Here is a 22,955-nt window from a genome sequence, read left to right as displayed (position 1 = left end):
CATCTTGATACCACCCTTGGTGGGAGCCGTGGCCTTTAGGAGAGGCATCGGCAGAAATCTTAGAGGAAAAAATATTTTTGATGAAGGCCTGAGCCTTATCCAAAGAATTGAACGTGGTCGCAAACTTGCCTGATTCTTTAATGAAGGGGTCCACAAAGAACAACCCTCCTGTGCAGAAGGGCCCGCCTCAGAAACAGCCAGATCTCCAACGTTGGATCCATCTTAATCAAGAACGAATGACATCTCTCCGCCAAGAGCACGCAATTGGCAGTGGCCAACAAAATTACCACTCTCTGGGCCCAACCGGAAAGAACTTCAGGAGATATAAGCTTGCCAGACTGCTTGGCTTCCTAGGCCATATCCAAAATCTTGGTGATTGGCCCGGTCGGGTCCAATAGCTTGTCGTGACAAGATCACCATGAGCAATCTATGCCCTTCTCGGGTTCTCCAATGTACTTCAATAAGAAAGTGACCATGTGCTCATCTACCCCAGGGTGCAAGCCACCTTGCCCTCCAAGAAGGGGCGTGGGCATTCAGCCGAAATTCGGGCCATAATTTCCTTATCTAGAGGTTTGTGCAGTCTACCCGCTATGTAAGTCACCACCTTCTCACTGGGGGAATCACAGAGCAGACCTAGGGTGAATCAGCTTGTCTGGGTCCAGCATATCCACCACTAAGAGTCTGAGGCGGCCCACAGAACCTTAGGGGTTGGAAGACTCATCCGAGGATAGGCACCTGGGCCTAGAAGGGCCCGCCTCCCCATCTGAATCTCCTTGAGACTCATCTGTCAGGGGAGAGGGAGGGGGGTTGAATTAACGGCTCTGCCGATGATGCTTATGGCGTAGCCTGCAAGAAGGCCCCTTTTATGCACTCAAAAGCATCCAAATCGACACCCTGGTCAGCAAGGCACTTAAAGGCATGCTGCGAGGTCTTTGTTGAATCTGACCTTCTCTAAGGGGGCCGTGGCCAAAGAGACCGCCTGCTGAATAGAGGTATCCATAAACTCACAAAATTGCTCATCAAAGAGAAGGAATGTCATCTCATAGAATTCATCCCCTGCCTCATGCATTACAGATTATAAATGGTGCTAAATCGCTAGCCGCTATTCGAGTCGGAGACTCTAAAGTGGGCCCAACACCCTTAACAGTACAAAGAGGAAGAAAAAAGTCGGTGGGCTTGTGAGTTGCTGTTAACAAGTCACTAAAACTGCAGAAAACCAACTCCCGTAGGGAGGACTTACAGCACTCAGGCCCTCAATGAGGCCACAAGACCTCTGTTCCACTGAGCAGCAAACTCTGCAGGATCAGTTTTACAGATTCCCCCTCCCGGGGCATGGGGGTCAACGCTAATTGAAAAAACGAGCATCTACTGTGGAAGAACTCACAAATACAGACCCGGCAAGGGACATAGGGGCTTCCAGGCCGCCTGGAGCAGCTCGGTGTGGGCCAAAGATCCTTGACGCAAGGCAACGCTCCTGTAATGACAGGACATTGATATTTATACTTTTTTAGCGCCTCATTTGCATCATTATTTTATGCAAAAGCAGCGCAAACTTCCAAAATACAATTGTATTTTGGAAGTTTGCGCCGATTATGCGTCAAAGTACGCAAATGCGGCGCTAAAAAAGTATAAATATGGGCCTGAGTGCGCCACTCATGGAGCCCGACAAGCGTCTTGCTTGTGATTCAGTGCCCCCAGGGAACGGAGGGCTTTACCGCACATACGCAGCCGGGGCGATCAAGAGAAGCCGCATAAGGAGTGCTGAAACACGCTCCCATGGACGCCTGAAAAGGAAGGCGTTAGTTACAAAGAAATTACCAGAAACGCGTTATATCAAGGCAAGCACCCGAACAACGTAATCCAAGGAAATCACCAGCACTACCAGAAACACGTTATAACAAGGCAAGCACCTGAACAACGTAATCCAAGCACAATAAAGCTTTAAATCCCCCAAAGCATGAGGAAGCAAAAACAGCACTTAACTCACGGCTGCTAAGCAGCGAAGAAAGAGGAGGGCGTACACAGCAATAATGGACTATATGCAATGAACTGTATGTTGATTGGGTAGAATGTTTTCTTCTTTCCCTTATGGTTTCTTAGGAAAGGTAGTTTTGTTTTCAAGGCTGCTGTTCAATAAGTGGAGAAAGATGAGCCTAATCCTCGCCTCCGGTCCTGACATAGAATCAGTAATACAGTTTACGTTCGTGATTGCATTAGAGTGTGATGCAGGGCTATTTGCATTTATGCTTGATGGAACATTTGGAGGCAATATATGTAGTATAAAAAGAGCTTTCTAAAAAATAAAACTGCACAAACACTTTCTCCTTTGACCAATCATCTGTCTACGAAATATCCAGCAACATACTACTCGATGCATACGTTTTACTTTCCATCAGTCCTCTAATTTGATATGACTTAAACTTGGTCATGTCGATACCTGCCTTTTGCATCACCGCTTTCACTCATTTCACAATTGTAGCTTTAGCCAAAACCCTGTGTCTTTACAAAAGAAATCAACAATTGAGCCACATCTTTCACTCTTAACTTAAATAAACACTAATAAAAAACAAAACTGACTGACATCTTTGTCATTTTCCAGACCGAAAAGAATATAGCAGTGCTACTTCCCACACTTATTGGCCAAGTTCCAAACTATCTGAATACCAAAATAACATCCCACATAGCTCTCTCTCACCTTCAGAGGTCTCGTGAGCCTTACCCCTTCATGTCCCCAGAAGCTGAACCATCCCTGCCTGTAGTTCTTCGTTGAACGAGTAGTCTGGAGCCATTTGTGACCTGCCATAATTTACAGGTCTATAACTCATCCCTTTTCCAAATAATATTACTTTAAAAAAAAACTCCTTTATTACAAGGAGCCTGTCATGGGATCCTAACTCCCCTCTCTGTGCACCAGCATAACCAGAACGTCCGAGTAGATCTACAGCCTGTTGTGAAAGATCAACATGTGTTCCAGATCCTCCTGACATTCATATCTTCTGGTATCCTCCAAGCAAGAAGGCCAAGTATTCCAGCCAAAACCAAACCATGCTCTTCTCCTTCCCAACTATTCACCAGACCCTCTCTTCCTGGGATTAAGAAAGGCTTCTCTATCATTAACTCATCAACGCCAGGAAAGATTGAGACACCCAGAATGGAGTGCTCAGGTTCACCTTTTACAAAAGGTGTTGCATAAACTCTGAATCCTCATACAATAGAAACTCATAACCTCGCACTTTCCTCCAATCCTGCTAAAAAGCACCCACTGCCAAAGCCTCCACCGACCTGCTCAGGAATAAATCCGGTTCCAAAAGTCCACATTTGTCTGGGATTTTTAATAAATGTACTCAATCCAGTCCATAGAACTCACTAAATGTGCAGAATTCCAGTCAACATCACGGTTGCCTGGCCCGATTGATACTCTGCTGAAGAATAATCTTGTGTTCCAAAAGAAACTGCCATCGTTCCTTTGTCACCTATATCATTTTTGCTGATGTGCATCCACCTAAGCAGTTAAAACTGCTGACGCGTTGTCCATGGACAATAGCACCGAACTGCTGCCTAAATGGTCTCTGAAACTCCTCAAAGCAAACACACTTGTTTTCCTCTCTAAACAATTAATAATTAGGTCGACCCTGACCCTCCTCCTCCTCCTGTCTCTTGGAACTCCAAAGGTTTTCCCCATGCATGAGAGCTTGCACCACATTTCAGAATAAGACCTGAAGATGTACCATACATTCCACATCCATTCAAGGCCTGCAAATCTTCCCTGGTTCGTCAAGTAAATCATGATGCATCACCAAAATATGCTCCTAAATCCTGCTGTTAACCTCTGAAGGCAGTTGTAATGCAGCTGCCCATTCTTTAAGGTAATGTTTGCAGCATCTGCCCAGAATGAATCTAGACCGGCTCAGTGGAGCCTCCTGGAGGACATTGAAGGAGTTGTGGCGATCTTGCACTTCCCCATTCCGCCATCCTAAAACTACACTGTATTAAAAAGTGACATATGTATGTACCTCTGGAAAACAAAACATTAGCAGTTTTACAAAATGTCTGAACAAGAGTGTTGCATTTTGAAACAAAAATGAACTTGTTACTAACATGCCCATAACACAATGTTGCCCTAACCAGCATGAGTAATCTTTCTGTTCTGCATACTGGAAGATGTTCCTTTCTATTTCAGAAAAAGAAGGCCGTGCTGTCCTTTACCACCGGAGGGATGGGCTCCATGTACACCTCCAGGGGTATTAATGGTGACATAAACGTTCTCCTCTGGCCAGTGCAGGTACTGGTTGTAAACTCTACTAAGATCTTTATGGTATCTGCCATGAATGTTGTTGAGTTAGATGCAGAGCAGGGAGGTTATACACAAACTTGTCTTAGAATAGAATTTGTAAATCCGACAACAAGAGTCTTCTCCTATTAGAATACACAAGAACGCTTCAAAGTGACTAAAATTTGAATCCAGCCTATGCAAACGGCAAGGATGTTTTAGTACACCAGCAACATTTTGTGTCCACCCCGCTTTGAAATGTCTTGGTATTCATGTTAGGAGCACCTGCCTAAAATGCCGTGCAGAAGCACAAATGTAAAGGCTTGTCTTTAGAAGAGGATACAAAGCTCTCACATTCACCAAGACTCTGTGCCTAGATTCCTATAATAAGAGTCACTGCTTAGGCTGTTCAGTCAGTGTCCTCAATATGTTGATCATTGAGACACCTGCCTGATTGTTGGATTCAGCTTTTATTCACCAGTTAAGAACATGCATCTCGGAATGGTCTTCCCCAATAACTGAACATGTCTGCACTGTTGAACCACTCAAAGGCGCACGTCCTGTCAAATGCACCAAGGCCACACTGCTCTGTCAGAAAAATGACGGTATTAGCTTGACTTCGCCCTCGATAAACCAGTTCCACTTAAAAAGTAGACCAGCAGCAAATCCTGCGGCATTACGGGATGCTTTGTGCTCATTGCCTAGTTTTTAGTGCTCATCGGGTAAATTTCTGTTAAAAGAATGCAGTGCTTCTTGGAGAGATGTTAAGTGAAGCTCTTGAGCAGCAAACTTGCTTGAAAAACCTGGAACTGAAATAACTTTCCAGTGCAGTCCCACCTTAAATAAATATAACCCACTTGGTCTGCTTCGTCATTTGTTCTTGTATGCTATTTCCTCTGCACCGACCCCCAGCTCTCACTCACTGCATCAACCGGTACACACCATGACTTTGATTCTCTTTGTGCTCTTCTCTACAGCAAGGGATCCTGCATTTCTGTGGCTTCCAGGTGCTGGAGCCGCAGATAGCCTACAGCATCTCTCACACACCTCCTGAAATACGTGCTCAGATCTTGGACGGCTGGAAGAAACGCCTGGAGAATATCTGGGAGGAGAAATCCATCAACTTTGTCCCCAATGGCGATTTTGACATGAGTTTTGCTGGAGGCTTTTCACTGAAGAAGGAGGTAGAGGAGGCCAATGCAGCCAGTAAATTTGGTTTAACAGTCGGCCAGCACCTGGGGAAGACTCTCCCGCCGGACAGCCAGGTTAAAGCAGGATGCACTAAGCTTTGATCAGGCCTTTATTCATCGGAACTGTACTTTATCCTTCATAATAAAATGTCTTTAAATATTTTATTTCCCACGCTTGGTTCCTCAACTGCATTTTCACATATATACAGAAGAGGATTGCACCCAGTTTAGAGTGCCAACTGCACCGAATGCCACAAACCGGTTTTATTGGTAACATTTCTGAGATGTTTGCATCAGGGTGCACAATGGCTTTCTTGTCCTCACTGTGTGAAAGTCCCACTATCCCTCATCAGTTTGTTGTACGTATTGCCAGCGATGAACATGTTCTAGTCCAAGCCGGCCTAAAAAGCAAAGCGTGGCCTTGTAGGTATGCCACGTCACTCACAGCGCTTCTTGCGTGCCCTCTTGGATTGGTTTTTGCTCATTACGAATTTGCAAGTCCTACTGCCCCTCCACCTGAATTCGGTAGTCGTTTTTTGACTCATTAGAAAATTAACAGCCCAAATAAGACCTAATAGATTCGAGTAATAACACCATTATTCTTACTCAAAGACCTATCACATGGATGTTATATGTAGTAAAGAAACCTTCCATTCTTGTACATCACCTTTTTCAGCAGACAGAAAGCCCTAGCAGAAATCTGTCTGTGCCAGTGCTCTCTTTTTGCAACCAGCGGCTCTAAGCTTGCATGCAGCTCTCCCAGGCCTCTTAATTGCCCCCTCTTAATTGCCCCCTCTTAATTGCCCCCTCTTTATTGACCCCTCTTTAATATTAATAGCTGGGCTTTTATTGACTTTAACACCGTCTTTCAAAACCATATATGATAAGCTTTAAGTTACTTTACTGACCTTCTGTACTTCATTTTTGAGCATCAAATGCCTTCAACATGGTGGTGACTGGAAGCTTGCTCCAGTCTAATCAGTCCAAGCATCTGTTGGGGGCCACCCTGGTGTGTGACACTTAGGCCTATATTTATACATTTTGATGCAAAACTGCGCAAGCGCAGTTTTGCTTCAAAAAGTATAGCACAGGCTTGCGTCATTCCAATGCGCCAGCTGGGCGCCAATTTATGGAATCCCGCAATCTAAGGGTAGGCTAACATCTGGGAAAAAATGACGTTAGCCGGGTGGGGGTGGGGGTCTGGGTAAGGGGGGTTTGCACCAGGAAATGACGTTTGGCTGGTTAGAGGCAAAAAATAATAGCCTCTAACCAGCCTAGCGTCATTTCTTGACGCAAAACCACCCATACCACATGATTCCTGTCTTATAAAAGACAGGAGTCATGGCCACCACCCCAATGGCCAGCACAGGGGACAAAGGTCCCCTGGGCATGGCCATTGCACCCAGTGCCATCTAGGGGGGCCCATTTCAGGGCTCCCCAATGGCAATAAAAAAAAAAAAATTAAATACCTGGGATGGGGTTCCCTCCCCTCCCCCCCCCCCCCATCCTGTGGTGTCCCCCTAGTGTGGGTGGGGGTGTTCCTGGGGCTTGAGGTGGACACCTGTGGACTCTTTCCATGGTGTTTGACCATGGAAATGGGTCCACAAGTCCCCTAACACCTGCCTGACCCAGGCGTTAAATAATGGTGCTAAGCAGGCTTAGCACCACTATTTAGGCCCGCCTCCACCCCCACCCCCAATCCCCATGCACCATTTATGCATGGGAGGATAAATAAGTCGCTAAGGCCTTAGAGTCATTTTTGGATGAGAACGCCCACCTTGCATCTCATTGACGGAAGGTGGTTTCACGCATCAAAAAAATGACTTTAATTCCAATATTGTGGCGCTAGACAGTTCTAGCATCAAAATATAAATATGGAGTTAAGTTTGTGCTGAATTAGCGTTAAAAAATTACTCTAATTCAGCACAGAGTATAAATATGGGCCTCATTCTCCAGGGTTTATTTCACCACCATGAAGTGAACCTCTGACTGCAGTGAATGCCATTGCAGTCCTGCTTTTGTTTTACTTACTTCGGCAGAGCTTATAATCCCTGTTCCTGATCAACCTGTTATGTTTGGTACACTTAGTAGTACACTTATTGATTGGTGCCTAAACTATGATCAGGCTCTGAATGACATCCTCATTCAATATGCAGTAATGCGGCTACCAGTAATTTTGATTGTGGTAAATCGCCTGCTCTTCATTGTCCTATGACTGTCTCTCATTAGTAACTCCACTGACTTGTGATGGCTGATTGATGTGAAATTCAGGATCGCCACCATGCATTTTTACAGATTGCAATTTCAACGCACACAAGAAGGCAGTTTTTAGCCAAATGTACCTTTACTAACTTTAAACAGAAGAATGTGCCGGATGTATCATGTACTGCATAATCCAACAAGTTTCTCAGTATTCATGAATGTCGATCCAGCCCTTACTTTAAAACTCCAACCGCCTCACACCAAGCCCTGACGACCCTCCAAGGGAGGCGATCCCCCACATTAAATATCATAAAAATATGAACTAACACAACCCTAATAGTCCTTTTTTTTTTAATCTCCTTTTTTTCTGAGCCCTCCTCCTCAAAACCAGAAATTATGCCTATTGTGATCCACGATGAAAGCTGCAGTCACAGGGCCTTATTGAAAAGGATCTGACGCATCAGCATTGATGCGTCTGATTTCTTGCGCTTGCTGCACATCGCCTTATGACGACATGTATGTACTGTATTTACAATACAGAGCTCCATGGCGCACGTTTTCACAGATGCATCAGAAATTCTGACACATCTGTTGGTGCTAAACTTGCACACTGCTGGAGTCCAACATTGTGAGGAATCTCCCATAGGCAAAAGCCTGATGACAATTTTAGGGCTGCTGTGAGCTGGCAGTAACACTTTGACGCAGTGAGGTAGCAAAATGGCGTAGTGAAATGTAAATTTCGCTGCTTCAGTTCTGTGTGGCTTTCCCCATAGGAACACCTACCTAGCTACACTATCCTGGCACAGGTATAATGTGATGCAGGGCAGTACAAACTGAGTTAGTTTGTAAATATGGAGCAGTGTAACGCACTGCTAGCGCCACTGCTGCGTCAAAATAAAATGATGCAGCGGTGTCGCAAAGGGCTTGTAAATGAGGCCCTAATTAGCGCTCCATTGCTCTTCTTGTATACAATGTGTGCTCTCTGATAAGCTTTTCATGGCAAACTTAGCCCATAATCTCTGACATGATTGAAAGAGGACCTAGCCTTTTCGATGGAAAGACCATGAATAATTTTGCCACTCCCAAACCATGTATGACCATGTACCATTCAGAGCTTGACATATGTGTACAGTTGTCTGGTTTCGAGTTCAATACAAATGTACTTCGGTGGATCCTTGAGCCTCTTTTAAAACATCAGCAATCCTCGGTATCCTCAGTCATACATCAATTCCTCCAGCAGTTATTCTTAGCAACATTATATGTATGTTGACCCAAGTATAATGCACTTCACTGAGACGTTTCTCATGTATTTCTTTATTTTTGTGTATCTCTTCTCAGTGTGTCCCAGTGCTTTTGATCAATTTGTTAAGTTGTTTACTTGTGACCATTCCTTTAACGAGCTGGCCTAAAAAAAAATCACTGTGCAAAGGTTAGACAGCATTACTTTCCATACCAGTTAGTTTGCCCATTATGTCCTTGGGGGTAGTTTTCTCTTGTTGCGACTCCTTTCATGTTGGGCTCCAAGACCTAAAGGTAGAGCTGGGCATTATGAAGCCATCTGGGTTTCTCAAGGCCAAATTCTCATTTACATTGGAAACAAGATTTTATATTAGGACAGTGAAACAAATCGGAGATCATTCTACAGCCGTACACTCCAGTTTACACATGGTCCAGGCAGCAACACAAGTAAAAAAAAACAAAAAAAACCCAGCTAATTAAATGAATAGGTTTATGGGAAGGGAATGTCCGAACCTCAGTCATGTTGACTCAGTATTCCACATGTCAGGGTTTCACCCACTGCATTGAGAAGCATGAGTTCACCAGCCTCTCCGCATGCAGGCAGATCACGCCGGACAGTGGTCTACCCACTGTTGCGTGCTCCATGGCTGCCATATCTTTTCTGTTTCTTCCTTGGAACATTCAGCTTGAGCAGCGACAAAATACATGAAAAATATCAGGACGTGCCAGATCACCCCCGTGTTTAAACTGCTGTGAAACCTGAATGACACCCTGCACTTGGCCCCTTCTTAATGAACTTCCCTATTGTCTTATTCAGTTCATGGATCCCTTTCTAACAATATTGGAAATTTGGAAGCACCAGGAACAAATAAAGAGTTCTGGAAAGAATGCTAATTTTAATCTTATTAGTGTGTCTTGCCTGGACAGTTCTAAGGGAGATCTCTTTTAGAAGTCATCCAACGAAACGGGGGAGGGGGGGGGGGGGCGCTGGGTATAATTATTTTATAACCAAGTGTTTTGTGTGTTTGGGGGTTCGACGAAAAGTGAAGTCATTAAATAAAGTCTGCACTGCTTGGTAGGGATTGAGAATCCGTATTAATTTCAGTGCTTAATTTGAGCTTGTTGTTTCCGGTGCTGAGCACCGGCCCTTATTTTTGAGGGCCGGGGCTTGCTCTTCTGCCTCAAGCATTTGCTGCGAGCAAAAAACACATATGGCAAAGACGGAGGAAGGGAAAAACAAAAAAGCGTCACAAAGGGAGAAAACAGCTGCAAGAGTGAGCTGAGGGGGACAGGGTGTGGCTTTATATGGATTGAAGAGGCCCGAGATGGCTTCAGGATTACGCTGCCTCAGTATTCTATGTTCACAAATGTAATTGCAGCAGCCGTGTGTTTAAGAGGAGGGCTTTGGGCACCGGCACCTCTTTATTTACAAATTAAGCACTGATTAATTTTAAATCTAGCAATTGTCTCAAATTTGAGCAGGTGGCGAAACGGGAATGGCTACAGTATTTCAGGCTCCCTTTAAGTGAGCAGCATGTTCGCATAAAGAGAAATTTTGGCCATTATTCTGACGTGAATGTTATTCCTCAGACATTACGCGCTTGTCTCATGTTCCCTGCCAACGGCTAAATGATTAAGGCAAATATTGGGCAGAGAAACTTGCCTCTGGCTTCCACCAAACTTTGAGCCATAGCAACAGTGGGTACAGTGTAATAGAGTCTTCTAAATAGCTCATTGCCACCTCGGAGTAGCACATGTAAGCGGCAGAAGCCTGCAGGACTGCAAACTTTATCTTTCCTCTTACTTCCATAGGGAAAGCATTTTTCCCTGTATTACTACCCCTTTCAGAGGTTTTTTTATTTATTTTTTTATTCTAAAGGTTACACATCTGCCATGTTGAATAACATCTATGAATACCCATATGCATGTACCTTTCTGGGTGTATACAAAAGCAAACGACATTTACTTCCTCTTTCATTTATTCACAAGAAAATCTTAGTGTACGAAAATAATTTTACAAGTGCAACCCCATATTTTCCATGTGAAACAATCTTATACATGACAAGACCCTGGCACAGCATTTTGACCCTGACAGAAACTGAGTTCTTCTTGCTGGTAATTGCCCAGCCATTGGTTTAGCAGTTGGTAAATGGTCAATATTTTGGTAAAGAATGAAACTGAGGCACAATGAGGTTAAGTGATCTGCCCAACAGTATAGCGTGTCGTGGTCAGAATATCTTTTTTGCCCAGTGTATAAATTGCCAAATGAGTTTCGAGGAAATCTGCAGCTTGAACTCCTTTTAGGTCAAACTGGGGGAAATTTCTTTGATACTCATTTGGCAACGTATACAGTGGACGATACATATAATCTGGGTTTATTTACAGTAGCATTTTGTAAGATTGACTAAATGGTTACAATAAATAAGCCACAGCAATGCACAAGATGCTTCTTCTGAAACTTGGTTAAGAAAGAGAACAAGAGCATAATCCGAGTCTTGCCAGAATCCAAACCAGACCTTAATATGAGCAGCTTTTCTAATCAAAGCTCTTTTATAAGTACAAGGCTACCAGAAACTGTCAAGTCAATCTGCACCAAATGAGACAAGTAGATTTTTAAAACGGGGCAAGTAATTTTTGAAAGCATCTTGTCCCTCTCACAATAAGATATTTTATGAAATTCCATACCCCTGACAGACATATTTTCTGTGCCTTGGTCAGACTATGATGCATTCATAATAGATATGAAAGCATGAACCTACTAGTTCAACGATATTGGTACAATCTGTAATGATTCCCTCCTTTGTCAGAATATTTTGTGAGAAGATCCAAGAGATTATTCAGAATTATTTTCGAGAATTTCTATGAGGAGGCGTCCGAGGCAACTCTCGGAAGACTATAAGGCAGCCTGAGGATGATGGGGAAATGAGGCAGTGGGGAAGAGGAAGAAAAGATTACAGCAAGGATGGGACCATTAGGGAAGACATTAGGCAAGGTGACTATGGAGAGAGATTGTATCAGCAGACCTATTTGTTGATTTTATTTATTTAAAATGTATATAGAACAACAAAGGCCACAGAGGTATACAGCCCCTTTACAATAAACTAGTACTAATGAAGACAAGTAGACTATAGTAAAAAAAAAAAAAAAAACAGGAAAGGAATGTGAGAAGCATAGGAACTTGAGATTATTACATTTAACCACCTGTGATTTTACATAATGTAGTGTTCTAAAGCATCCGTACAAATAACAATCGTACTAAAATCACCACAATGTATACAACCTATGATGAACTATTTTGAGGTGTTTCTTGAATGTCATAAATGGTGTTAATGTACTCCAGCGTCCAGGTAGTCACCCACCCAGGGAATGACTGTTTGCTCGCTGAGGCACATACAAATGTGGGGACTGCCAGTAGAAGTGAATCTTTACTTCCCAGACTTGCCTCAGCAAGGTGTGCCACTGTGGAGTCTGAGAATCCGTGGAGTAGAGCATTACCACCATTCAGATCAGAAAGTATGAGTTCTAGAACAGCAGTTCAGAAGTCAGTTTTGGAACAGAAAAGAAAGCTGGTGCCGGGCCTTATCTGGTTTTATTTTTGACAGTGTGTTCCTTGGGGGTGAGGTTGGTGTCCAGGGGACATTGGGGTTCGAAGCTGCCAAGGTTCATATCACTGAGCCAGGTTTGTACTGAATCTTGTTTATTGTTCTTGACAACTTGAATTATCTCTTAAAGTTAGATGAAGAGGTAGGTAGGCACTGGACATCCATGTCTAGACGATGTGCACGCACTGTTTGAGGCATTAGATGGCTGAAGCAGAGGAGACTTTCAGTTGTGTATCATCAGCATATTGGTGGATCTGTGAGTAGAGCACCATGTGGCTCTTTGTAAAGGTTGACGGTGACAGGAGTCCGTATGGTGCCCTGGGGACTCCAAAAGTGATGGGGATCTTTTGTGACCTGGAGGTTCATAGAAACAAACTGGAGTAGGCTGGAAAGGTAGGAGGAGAACCAGTAAAACACATTACCAGTAACTCACATTTGAGACTCCCGGGTCCATTTGGGGGTGGGATGGTTGATTGTATTAAAGGCAGCTGAAACGTCCAGCATGTCCGGGGTAACGGGTCATCTTCATCTGTGGTCAAAAGGGCATCCTTCTACGATGTGTAAGGTTGCAGTCTCCTTGCTGCAGCGTGATCTGAATCCAGAATGTTAGTTATGCAGGAAATGGTTAGCACTGATGTGATCTTTGAGTTGAACATAGACTTATTGAGGGATGGGCTGATAGTAGGCAAAGTCATGAGAGTCAAGTGTAGGTCCTTGTGAGATAGGGCGCAGAGTGTGAAAGTTATTCTAGCTGGAATGGGAGCCAAACGCAGGTCTCGCAGGATCGGCATGAAGTGACTGAATTATTTTTTGTGTTTTGTTTGCACTAGTCTTGTGGCACATTAGTGGAAAGTGAGATTAGGCCAATTCTTGATTTCCAGTCTTGAAATGATTAAAGTATGCGCCACTGTTTTTGTAAGCATCTTTGGGGTTAGATGCTGTATTTTCTTTGTGATAGAACTGAAATTTGCACCTTTTGCTTTCTTATGTGTGGGATGAAGGATCGAAGATGTGATGCTAGTGAGCTGACTGATGAGATAGGAGATGGGTAGACGCCTTTCAGGTTGAGTGAATTCAGTAGTGATGAGTCAAACTTGTTTGCAGATGTTGATAGGAATCCTGTTTCCTCTGGAATTAAATGGACAAAATGTTCAGTCATCCAATTTTGTATCCAGGAAACATGGTTTCTTAAGATTGTAGTGGAATGTAGCTGTGATACCTTTAGGTACAGGTGAGGGTCATCTGCAAACTGGTGTGTGCTCATAGCACTACCTTTCAGTAATAGTCCAAGCAGTATTAATTATAAAGTAATGTTTACAGATAAGACATAAAAGAAATGAAAGGTACTGTAACAAAAATATTATGAAAAAAGGGGAAAGGGCTGACTATTTAGGCGGCCTAGTTATTCATACCTCAACTAGACAACACACCATAACTTATAACATAAAGATAGGAGACATCCATACAAATATCTACAGTTACTGTAGATCAGTTCTTGGACTATTACAAGTGTATACTGTAGTAACACAAATAGATCCTACAGGCGAAATATGAAGCTATCCAGTATAGGATGGAACGAGAGGGACAAACTGGAGGCCCCATTGCCAAATCATTAAAAGATGTTAAGACTGTGGGGGAGGGCATGGGGGATTGATGGCTTTACAGCCAACGTTTCTCAGCAGTTCAGGACAGCTCCGGCACTTTGGTAGGCAGAACATTTTAATAGTGCCATAGTGTCCTAATAGAGGAGTTTGAGGGGGAAGTTGCGAGAAACAGTTAACTCTATTCAAAGGTCAGATGGAGCCTTCGCTGAAGCACCCAACCAGCAGGCAGCCATCTTGATGACCAGACTACTTGAATCATGCCTGTCCCTCTTCAACCATGCTAGGCACTCAAGAGACTGAGGAAGAGAAGTAGTCTTGGAGTTCATGCTTAGTTGAAACTGTGTCAATAGCTGGTCTTTACACATCCTCCTAACGATTCCTGGTTAGTGGTTGTCATAGCAGTCTACAATTCACAAAGCAGAGAAAGGTCAGTGATTTTCGGAGATCTTGATCTGGAACGTTAAGAAGGACTTCAATGTACGTACATTATTTGAAGAAGCCTCTGAGTAAAGAAAAAGTGGACAATAAAAGTCAATCCAAGAATATCACTGGTATGAAGCAATTTTGATTTATTTCAACTGCTTTGTAAACTGAGTGAACTCATGAAACGCTGATGTCCAAACTGAAAGAGGAACTATCAATCCTGTGAGACAACAGACACTTGAGTAAAATAATGACTAACAAACCAAAAGTAGAATAATGATACCAAGAGAAAAGAATTGTAAGACCCATCTGAAAAAGAAGATGCAAAAAAGTGAGATGTGAATATCATTCTCGCAATCTCAAAAAGGGTAAAACATCAATGATGCAATTGTTAACATGTATGTGTTGATTTGTTAAGCAGACAACTGTTCAGAAAGCCCAAGAAGGAACTGAAAATAACATAAATATTAGAAGCAGACAGAGGCAGCTAGGCTCTCTTCAGGAACAGTAGGACATAGAACAACCCAATCTATAGAAATCATGAGTTCTTTGCTTGTAGGTGTGCATTCTAATCCAACTGTTGTTTTGCATCACTGTTTTCAGCAAGCTTGTGTGGCGTCCGGAGGCAGTGCAGTACAGGGAAAGATCTTGCTGCTCCCATATGGCTATCACACTGGCAACAGTTCTATTTAAGGTTGAACTTGGAGCCAAACATCTTCGGGCTAGAAGAATATTCATAAAAAATATCTCCTTCTCCAAGTCTCAAACACACTTCTTTCTCAGACAGATGTTTTAATATACTTCATCCCTCTGGATCTAGACTCTGCTTTAACAGCACCAGTTTCTTCATTGAGGTAAAAAAAAATAATAATAATAATAAAGGCTTCATTTGCATCCAAATAGGTCTCATCCCTCTCTTCCACTTCCCCTAATCCAACAACAGAGTTGTTGGACCTGTCGCTTTTTACACAGTTATCCTCAATCATTTTGCCTTCTTCCTCCTATTTTTTTCTGACCTGTTTCTGTTGGCTTTAGGACTCTGGGCACTTTACCAGTGCTAAAGCACATATGCTCTCTGTCCAAATTGTGTTGGAGATTGGCATCTCCATGATTGGTGTATCTGATTTACTGGAAAGTCCCTGGAAAAGTGCACTGTGTGCCCAAGGCCTGTAAATCAAATGCTACTAGTGGACCTGCAGCACTGATTGTGCCACCCACATAAGTAGCCCTGTAAACATGTTGCAGACCTGCCACTGCAGTGTCTGCGGGGAAACATCACTTACATCGCCGTGAATGCAACGAAATGCATTTACCACTATGTATTTACTATGCATATACATTTACCATGCATGCCTTTAAAACGAATAGACCTTTACCACGCATGCCTTTATAATGAATTTCATTGTAGAGGCATGAATGGTAAAGGTGTATGCGTGGTAATACTTACCTGTACTTACCTTTAAAACCTTTAAGTGGGTTGAATGATTATATATATATATATATATATGTTCGATGGCATGTGTAGCTGCAGATACACATGCTGTGCACAGTCTGCCGTCTGGTGTTGGGCTCGGAGTGTTACAAGTTGTTTTTCTTCGAAGAAGTCTTTTCGAGTCACGAGACCGAGGGACTCCTCCTATTTCGATTCCATTGCGCATGGGCGTCGACTCCATCTTAGATTGTTTTTTTTCCGCCATCGGGTTCGGACGTGTTCCTTTTCGCTCCGTGTTTCGGGTCGGAAAGTTAGTTAGAATCTCGGAAAAAAACTTCGGTATTGTTTGCGTTCGGTATCGGGTTAGTTAGAACAAATCGACACCGAATTTTGAAGAGCTCCGGTGGCCCTTCGGGGTTTTTTCGATCCCCCGTCGGGGCCTGGTTGGCCCGGCCACGTGCGACTTCAAGGCTGATGGAACGGACCCCATTCCGCTTCTGCCCAAAATGCCATCACAAGTATCCGTATACGGATCACCATCTGGTCTGTAACTTGTGCTTGTCCCCCGAGCACAAGGAGGATACTTGTGAAGCCTGTCGAGCGTTTCGGTCGAGGAAGACGCTGAGAGACCGAAGAGCCAGGAGACTACAAATGGCGTCCACGCCGACAGGTCAAGATCGTTTCGAGGAGGAAGAAGAAGCTTTCTCCGTCCACGAGTCGGATTCTGAAGAACTCGACGCCGAAGAAACAACCAAAACCGTGAGTAAGACGTCGAAAATCAAGACTCACGAGAAGTCTACAAAAGCCCAGGGGACGCCACCGCCAACAGGCCATGGCTTAACCCGAAAAATAGGTGACCCATCCAAGGCACCGAAAGAGGGCATGCTGGTGTCGAAGTCATCCGACTCCGGTCGAGATACCGCCACACAGCAACCTCGGAGCCGAGACAGCGGCTCCGAGAAACTTCGGCACAGAGACAGCGGCACCGAAGAATTTCGGCACCGAGACGCCACGCCGAAAACAAAGAAGGTTTCTTCGGAGCCTAAAAAGACTTCCGAAAAGGTTTCGGTTCCGAAACAGCCAGCCTCGGAGCCGAAAACTAGTTCCTATACAGAGGAACAAGGATTAACCTCCCAATTACATAGATTTGGAGAGGAGCTTCAAGCTGTAGAGCCTGACTACACGCAAAGAAGGCTTCATATTCATGAGGACACAGGGAAGATAACCACTCTTCCCCCAATCAAAATAAAAAGGAAACTTGCCTTTCAACAAAAGGATAAGCAACCACAGGCAAAGGTGCAAAGGAAAACAACCCCACCACCGTCTCCACCACCATCAATACATGCATCACCAGCAACAACTCCACCACTGATGCACTCACCAGCTCATACTACAATGAGTCAGGATGATCCCGATGCATGGGACCTCTACGATGCTCCAGTGTCTGACAATAGCCCAGACTCTTGTCCTACAAAACCGTCACCACCTGAGGACAGTACATCCTACACACAGGTGGTCGCAAGGGCAGCCGAGTTTCACAATGTCTCCTTACATTCGGAACCAATTGAGGATGACTTTCTCTTTAACACCCTATCCTCCACCCATAGCCAGTATCAAAGCCTTCCCATGCTCCCAGGAATGCTAAAACATTCAAAACAAATATTTCAGGATCCAGTTAAAGGCAGAGCCATAACTCCAAGGGTGGAGAAAAAATATAAGCCACCGCCCACAGATCCAATATATATTACAACACAACTAACACCAGACTCAGTAGTTGTGGGGGCAGCTCGTAAGAGAGCCAACTCTCATACCTCAGGCGACGCACCACCTCCAGACAAGGAGAGCCGCAAATTTGATGCTGCGGGAAAAAGGGTTGCAGCACAAGCAGCAAATCAGTGGCGTATTGCCAATTCACAAGCACTTTTGGCAAGATACGACAGGGCTCATTGGGATGAAATGCAACATTTCATCGAACACTTACCCAAGGAGTTCCAAAAAAGAGCGCAACAGGTGGTGGAAGAGGGACAAAGTATCTCAAACAATCAGATACGGTCTTCCATGGATGCAGCAGATACAGCTGCAAGGACAATAAACACTGCAGTCACAATACGAAGGCACGCATGGCTGCGCAGTTCTGGGTTCAAACCGGAAATCCAGCAGGCTGTGCTCAATATGTCGTTTAATGAACAGCAATTGTTTTGGCCGGAGGTAGACACTGCCATCGAAAAACTCAAGAAGGACACTGATACAGCCAAAGCCATGGGCGCACTCTACTCCCCGCAAAGCAGAGGCACATTTCGGAAAACACCTTTTAGGGGAGGGTTTTGAGGTCAACCCACAGAAACCACAACCTCACAAACCAGGCCTACCTACCAGGGTCAATATCAGAGGGGAGGTTTTCGGGGGCAATTTAGAGGGGGCCAATTCCCCAAAAATCGAGGAAAATTCCAAGGCCCCAAAACCCCTCAAAATAAGCAGTGACTCACAAGTCACACACCCCCATCACATAACACCTGTGGGGGGGAAGACTAAGCCAATTTTACAAACTTTGGGAGGAAATAACAACAGACACTTGGGTCTTAGCAATTATCCAGCATGGTTATTGCATAGAATTTCGCCAATTCCCTCCAAACGTCCCACCGAAAACACACAATATGTCAAAACAACATATAGATCTTCTAGGACTAGAAGTTCAAGCATTGCTACAAAAGGACGCAATAGAATTAGTACCAATTCAACAAAAAAACACAGGAGTTTACTCACTGTACTTTCTAATACCCAAAAAGGACAAAACTCTGAGACCAATACTAGATCTCAGAACACTAAATACCTACATAAAATCAGACCACTTTCACATGGTCACGTTACAAGACGTAATCCCACTGCTCAAACAGCAAGACTACATGACAACATTAGATCTAAAAGATGCGTATTTCCATATACCAATACATCCTTCACACAGGAAATACCTAAGGTTCGTATTCCAAGGAATACATTACCAATTCAAAGTGTTGCCATTCGGAATAACAACTGCGCCAAGAGTTTTTACAAAATGCCTGGCAGTAGTAGCTGCACATATCAGAAGGCAGAAAATACATGTGTTCCCGTACTTAGACGACTGGTTATTCAAAACCAACACGCTAAAACAGTGTTCACAGCACACAAAATGTCATACAAACCCTTCACAGGCTAGGTTTCTCCATCAACTACGCGAAGTCACACCTTTTGCCATGTCAAACGCAGCAATACTTAGGAGCGACAATCAACACAGCAAAAGGGATTGCCACTCCAAGTCCACAACGGGTTCAAACATTTCACAAAGTAATACAGGCCATGTATCCAACACAAAAGATACAAGTCAGAATGGTAATGAAACTACTAGGCATGATGTCTTCATGCATAGCCATTGTCCCAAACGCAAGATTGCACATGCGGCCCTTACAACAGTGCCTAGCATCACAATGGTCACAAGCACAGGGTCAACTTCTAGATCTGGTGTTGATAGACCGCCAAACATACATCTCGCTTCTATGGTGGAACAGTACAAATTTAAACCGAGGGCGGCCTTTCCAAGACCCAGTGCCACAATACGTCATAACAACAGATGCTTCCATGACAGGGTGGGGAGCACACCTCAATCAACACAGCATCCAAGGACAATGGGACATACATCAGAGACAGTTTCACATAAATCACTTGGAAATGTTAGCAGTATTTCTAGCGCTGAAAGCATTTCAACCCATAATAACCCAAAAATACATTCTTGTCAAAACAGACAACATGACAACAATGTACTATCTAAACAAACAAGGAGGGACACACTCGACGCAGTTGTGCCTCCTAACACAGAAAATATTGCATTGGGCGATTCACAACCACATTCGCCTAATAGCACAATTTATTCCAGGGATTCAGAACCAGTTGGCAGACAATCTCTCTCGAGATCACCAACAAACACACGAGTGGGAAATTCACCCCCAAATACTAAACAATTACTTTCAAATTTGGGGGACACCTCAAATAGATCTATTTGCAACAAAGGAAAACTCCAAATGCCAAAACTTTGCATCCAGGTACCCACAAGATCAATCCCAAGGCAATGCTCTATGGATGAACTGGTCAGGGATCTTTGCATACGCTTTTCCCCCTCTCCCTCTCCTTCCATATGTAGTAAACAGGTTGAGTCAAAACAAACTCAAACTCATACTAATAGCACCAACATGGGCAAGGCAACCTTGGTACACGACACTACTAGACCTGTCAGTAGTACCTCATGTCAAACTACCCAACAAACCAGATCTGTTAACACAACACAAGCAACAGATCAGACATCCAAATCCAGCATCTTTGAATCTAGCAATTTGGCTCCTGAAATCCTAGAATTCGGACACTTGCACCTCACACAAGAATGTATGGAGGTCATAAAACAAGCTAGGAAACCTACCACTAGACACTGCTACGCAAACAAGTGGAAAAGATTTGTGTATTACTGCCAGAATAATCAAATTCAGCCATTACACACATCTCCAAAAGATATAGTAGGATATTTACTACATTTGCAAAAATCAAATCTAGCTTTCTCTTCCATAAAGATACATCTTACCGCAATATCAGCTTACCTACAAATTACTCATTCAACTTCACTATTTAGAATACCAGTCATTAAAGCGTTTATGGAAGGCTTAAAGAGAATCATACCACCAAGAACACCACCTGTTCCTTCATAGAACCTCAACATTGTCTTAACAAGACTCATGGGTCCACCTTTCGAGCCCATGCATTCTTGTGAAATGCAATACTTAACGTGGAAAGTTGCATTTTTGATTGCCATCACATCTCTAAGAAGAGTGAGCGAGATTCAAGCATTTACCATACAAGAACCATTTATTCAAATACATAAAAATAAAGTAGTTCTAAGAACAAATCCTAAATTTTTACCAAAGGTTATCTCACCGTTCCACTTAAATCAAACAGTAGAATTACCAGTGTTCTTCCCACAACCAGATTCTGTAGCTGAAAGAGCACTACATACATTAGACATCAAAAGAGCACTAATGTACTACATTGACAGAATGAAACTAATTAGAAAGACAAAACAACTATTTATTGCCTTTCAAAAACCTCATACAGGAAATCCAATTTCAAAACAAGGCATTGCTAGGTGGATAGTTAAGTGTATTCAAACCTGCTATCTTAAAGCAAAGAGAGAGCTGCCTATTACACCAAAGGCACACTCAACCAGAAAGAAAGGGGCTACCATGGCCTTTCTAGGAAATATTCCAATGAACGAAATATGTAAGGCAGCAACATGGTCTACGCCTCATACATTTACCAAGCACTACTGTGTAGATGTGTTAACTGCACAACAAGCCACAGTAGGTCAGGCTGTACTGAGAACATTATTTCAAACTACTTCAACTCCTACAGGCTGAACCACCGCTTTTGGGGAGATAACTGCTTACTAGTCTATGCACAGCATGTGTATCTGCAGCTACACATGCCATCGAACGGAAAATGTCACTTACCCAGTGTACATCTGTTCGTGGCATGAGTCGCTGCAGATTCACATGCGCCCACCCGCCTCCCCGGGAGCCTGTAGCCATTTAGAAGTAGATCTTGAACATTTGTCAATATATTACTTTAACCTTTATTATGTACATACGTATTCATTCCATTGCATGGGCACTATTACTAACATACACAACTCCTACCTCACCCTCTGCGGGAAAAACGATCTAAGATGGAGTCGACGCCCATGCGCAATGGAATCGAAATGGGAGGAGTCCCTCGGTCTCGTGACTCGAAAAGACTTCTTCGAAGAAAAACAACTTGTAACACTCCAAGCCCAACACCAGACGGCGGACTGTGCACAGCATGTGAATCTGCAGCGACTCATGCCACGAACAGATGTACACTGGGTAAGTGACATTTTCCATATATATAATTTTCGATGGCATGTGTAGCTGCAGATACACATGCTATGCATATCCCTTCAGACATCTAGTGTTGGGCTCGAAGTGTTACAAGTTGTTTTTCTTCGAAGAAGTATTTTCAGAGTCATGGGATCGAGTGACTCCTCCTCTCGGTCCCATTGCGCATGGACATCGACTCCACTGTTCGATTGTTTTCATTCCGTTGTCGGGTTCAGACGTGTTTCCTCTCGCTCCGATATTTCGATTTGGAAAACCTTAAAAAACCTTCTTATTCGTCGTTATTGTTTCGATCGCGTTTTCAATCTAGCATTGAACCGGTAGTACCGTTTGAACCTTCTTTTTCGCCCTTCGGGGCTCATGCGTCCAACTCGGGCCTATTCGGGCATACCGCGTGGAAAGCCTGATGGATCGGACTCCATTCCGATTCTGCCCTCTGTGCCACGCAAAGTACCCCTATACAGACCAGCACTTGGTTTGTAATTTGTGGCTTTCTCCAGACCATCGGGAGGAAAATTGTGAGGCCTGTCGATCATTTCGTTCAAAGAAGACTCTCAGAGATCGCAGAGCTAGAAGACTCGAAATGGCTTCGAAAAGCAGTGAACATCTCGATGTCGCTAAAGAAGAGCAGGTGCAGGCAGCAGTCTCCATCTGAGACACAGACTCCGAACAGTAATCGGAGGACGACAGACCCATCACAGCTGGACAGTATGTGAGTACGTCTGCCCCTAAACCCCTGTACAAAAGACATTTAAAGGCCTTGGATACATCACTGCCGGAAGGCCATGGTTCGGCCCGAAAAAAGGTTGTGGGCGACCGTTCTTCGGGGTCGGCGCCGAAAAAGGCCACTCCTCCATCTACTTCGGTGTCGAGTAAATCTGTCAAAGGCTCCATTTCGGACTCCAGTAAAAGCCAATTCTTCGGAGTCAAAACTTCGGCAGTCGGCTTCGGAGCTGAGACCTTCCACTACCTTTTCAGGACCGAAAAACCCGAAAAAACAACAAACTTCGGAGCTGAAAAAATCCTCATATACAGAGGAACAAGGACTTTAAAAAAAAATTGA

General features: G+C 43.8%; 1 protein-coding gene across 3 annotated transcripts in view; it reads left to right on the top strand.

Moving 5' to 3' along the window:
* NQO1 (NAD(P)H quinone dehydrogenase 1) overlaps nt 1-5,620 on the top strand; it is a 167,396-nt gene extending 161,776 nt beyond the window's left edge. For all 3 annotated transcript variants that reach the window (XM_069216695.1, XM_069216696.1, XM_069216697.1), the window contains 2 exons: nt 4,181-4,282; nt 5,248-5,620. In XM_069216695.1, the coding sequence (XP_069072796.1) occupies nt 4,181-4,282; nt 5,248-5,562 (417 nt within the window). In that variant the 3' untranslated portion in view covers nt 5,563-5,620. The remainder of the gene's footprint in view (nt 1-4,180; nt 4,283-5,247) is intronic.
* Nucleotides 5,621-22,955: the final 17,335 nt, after the last annotated feature.

This window comes from Pleurodeles waltl, chromosome 12 (assembly GCF_031143425.1).
Source record: "Pleurodeles waltl isolate 20211129_DDA chromosome 12, aPleWal1.hap1.20221129, whole genome shotgun sequence".
NCBI lineage: Eukaryota > Metazoa > Chordata > Amphibia > Caudata > Salamandridae > Pleurodeles > Pleurodeles waltl.
The sequence above is the reverse complement of the archived record's forward strand: the minus strand, read 5'-3'. Positions and strand labels throughout refer to the sequence as shown.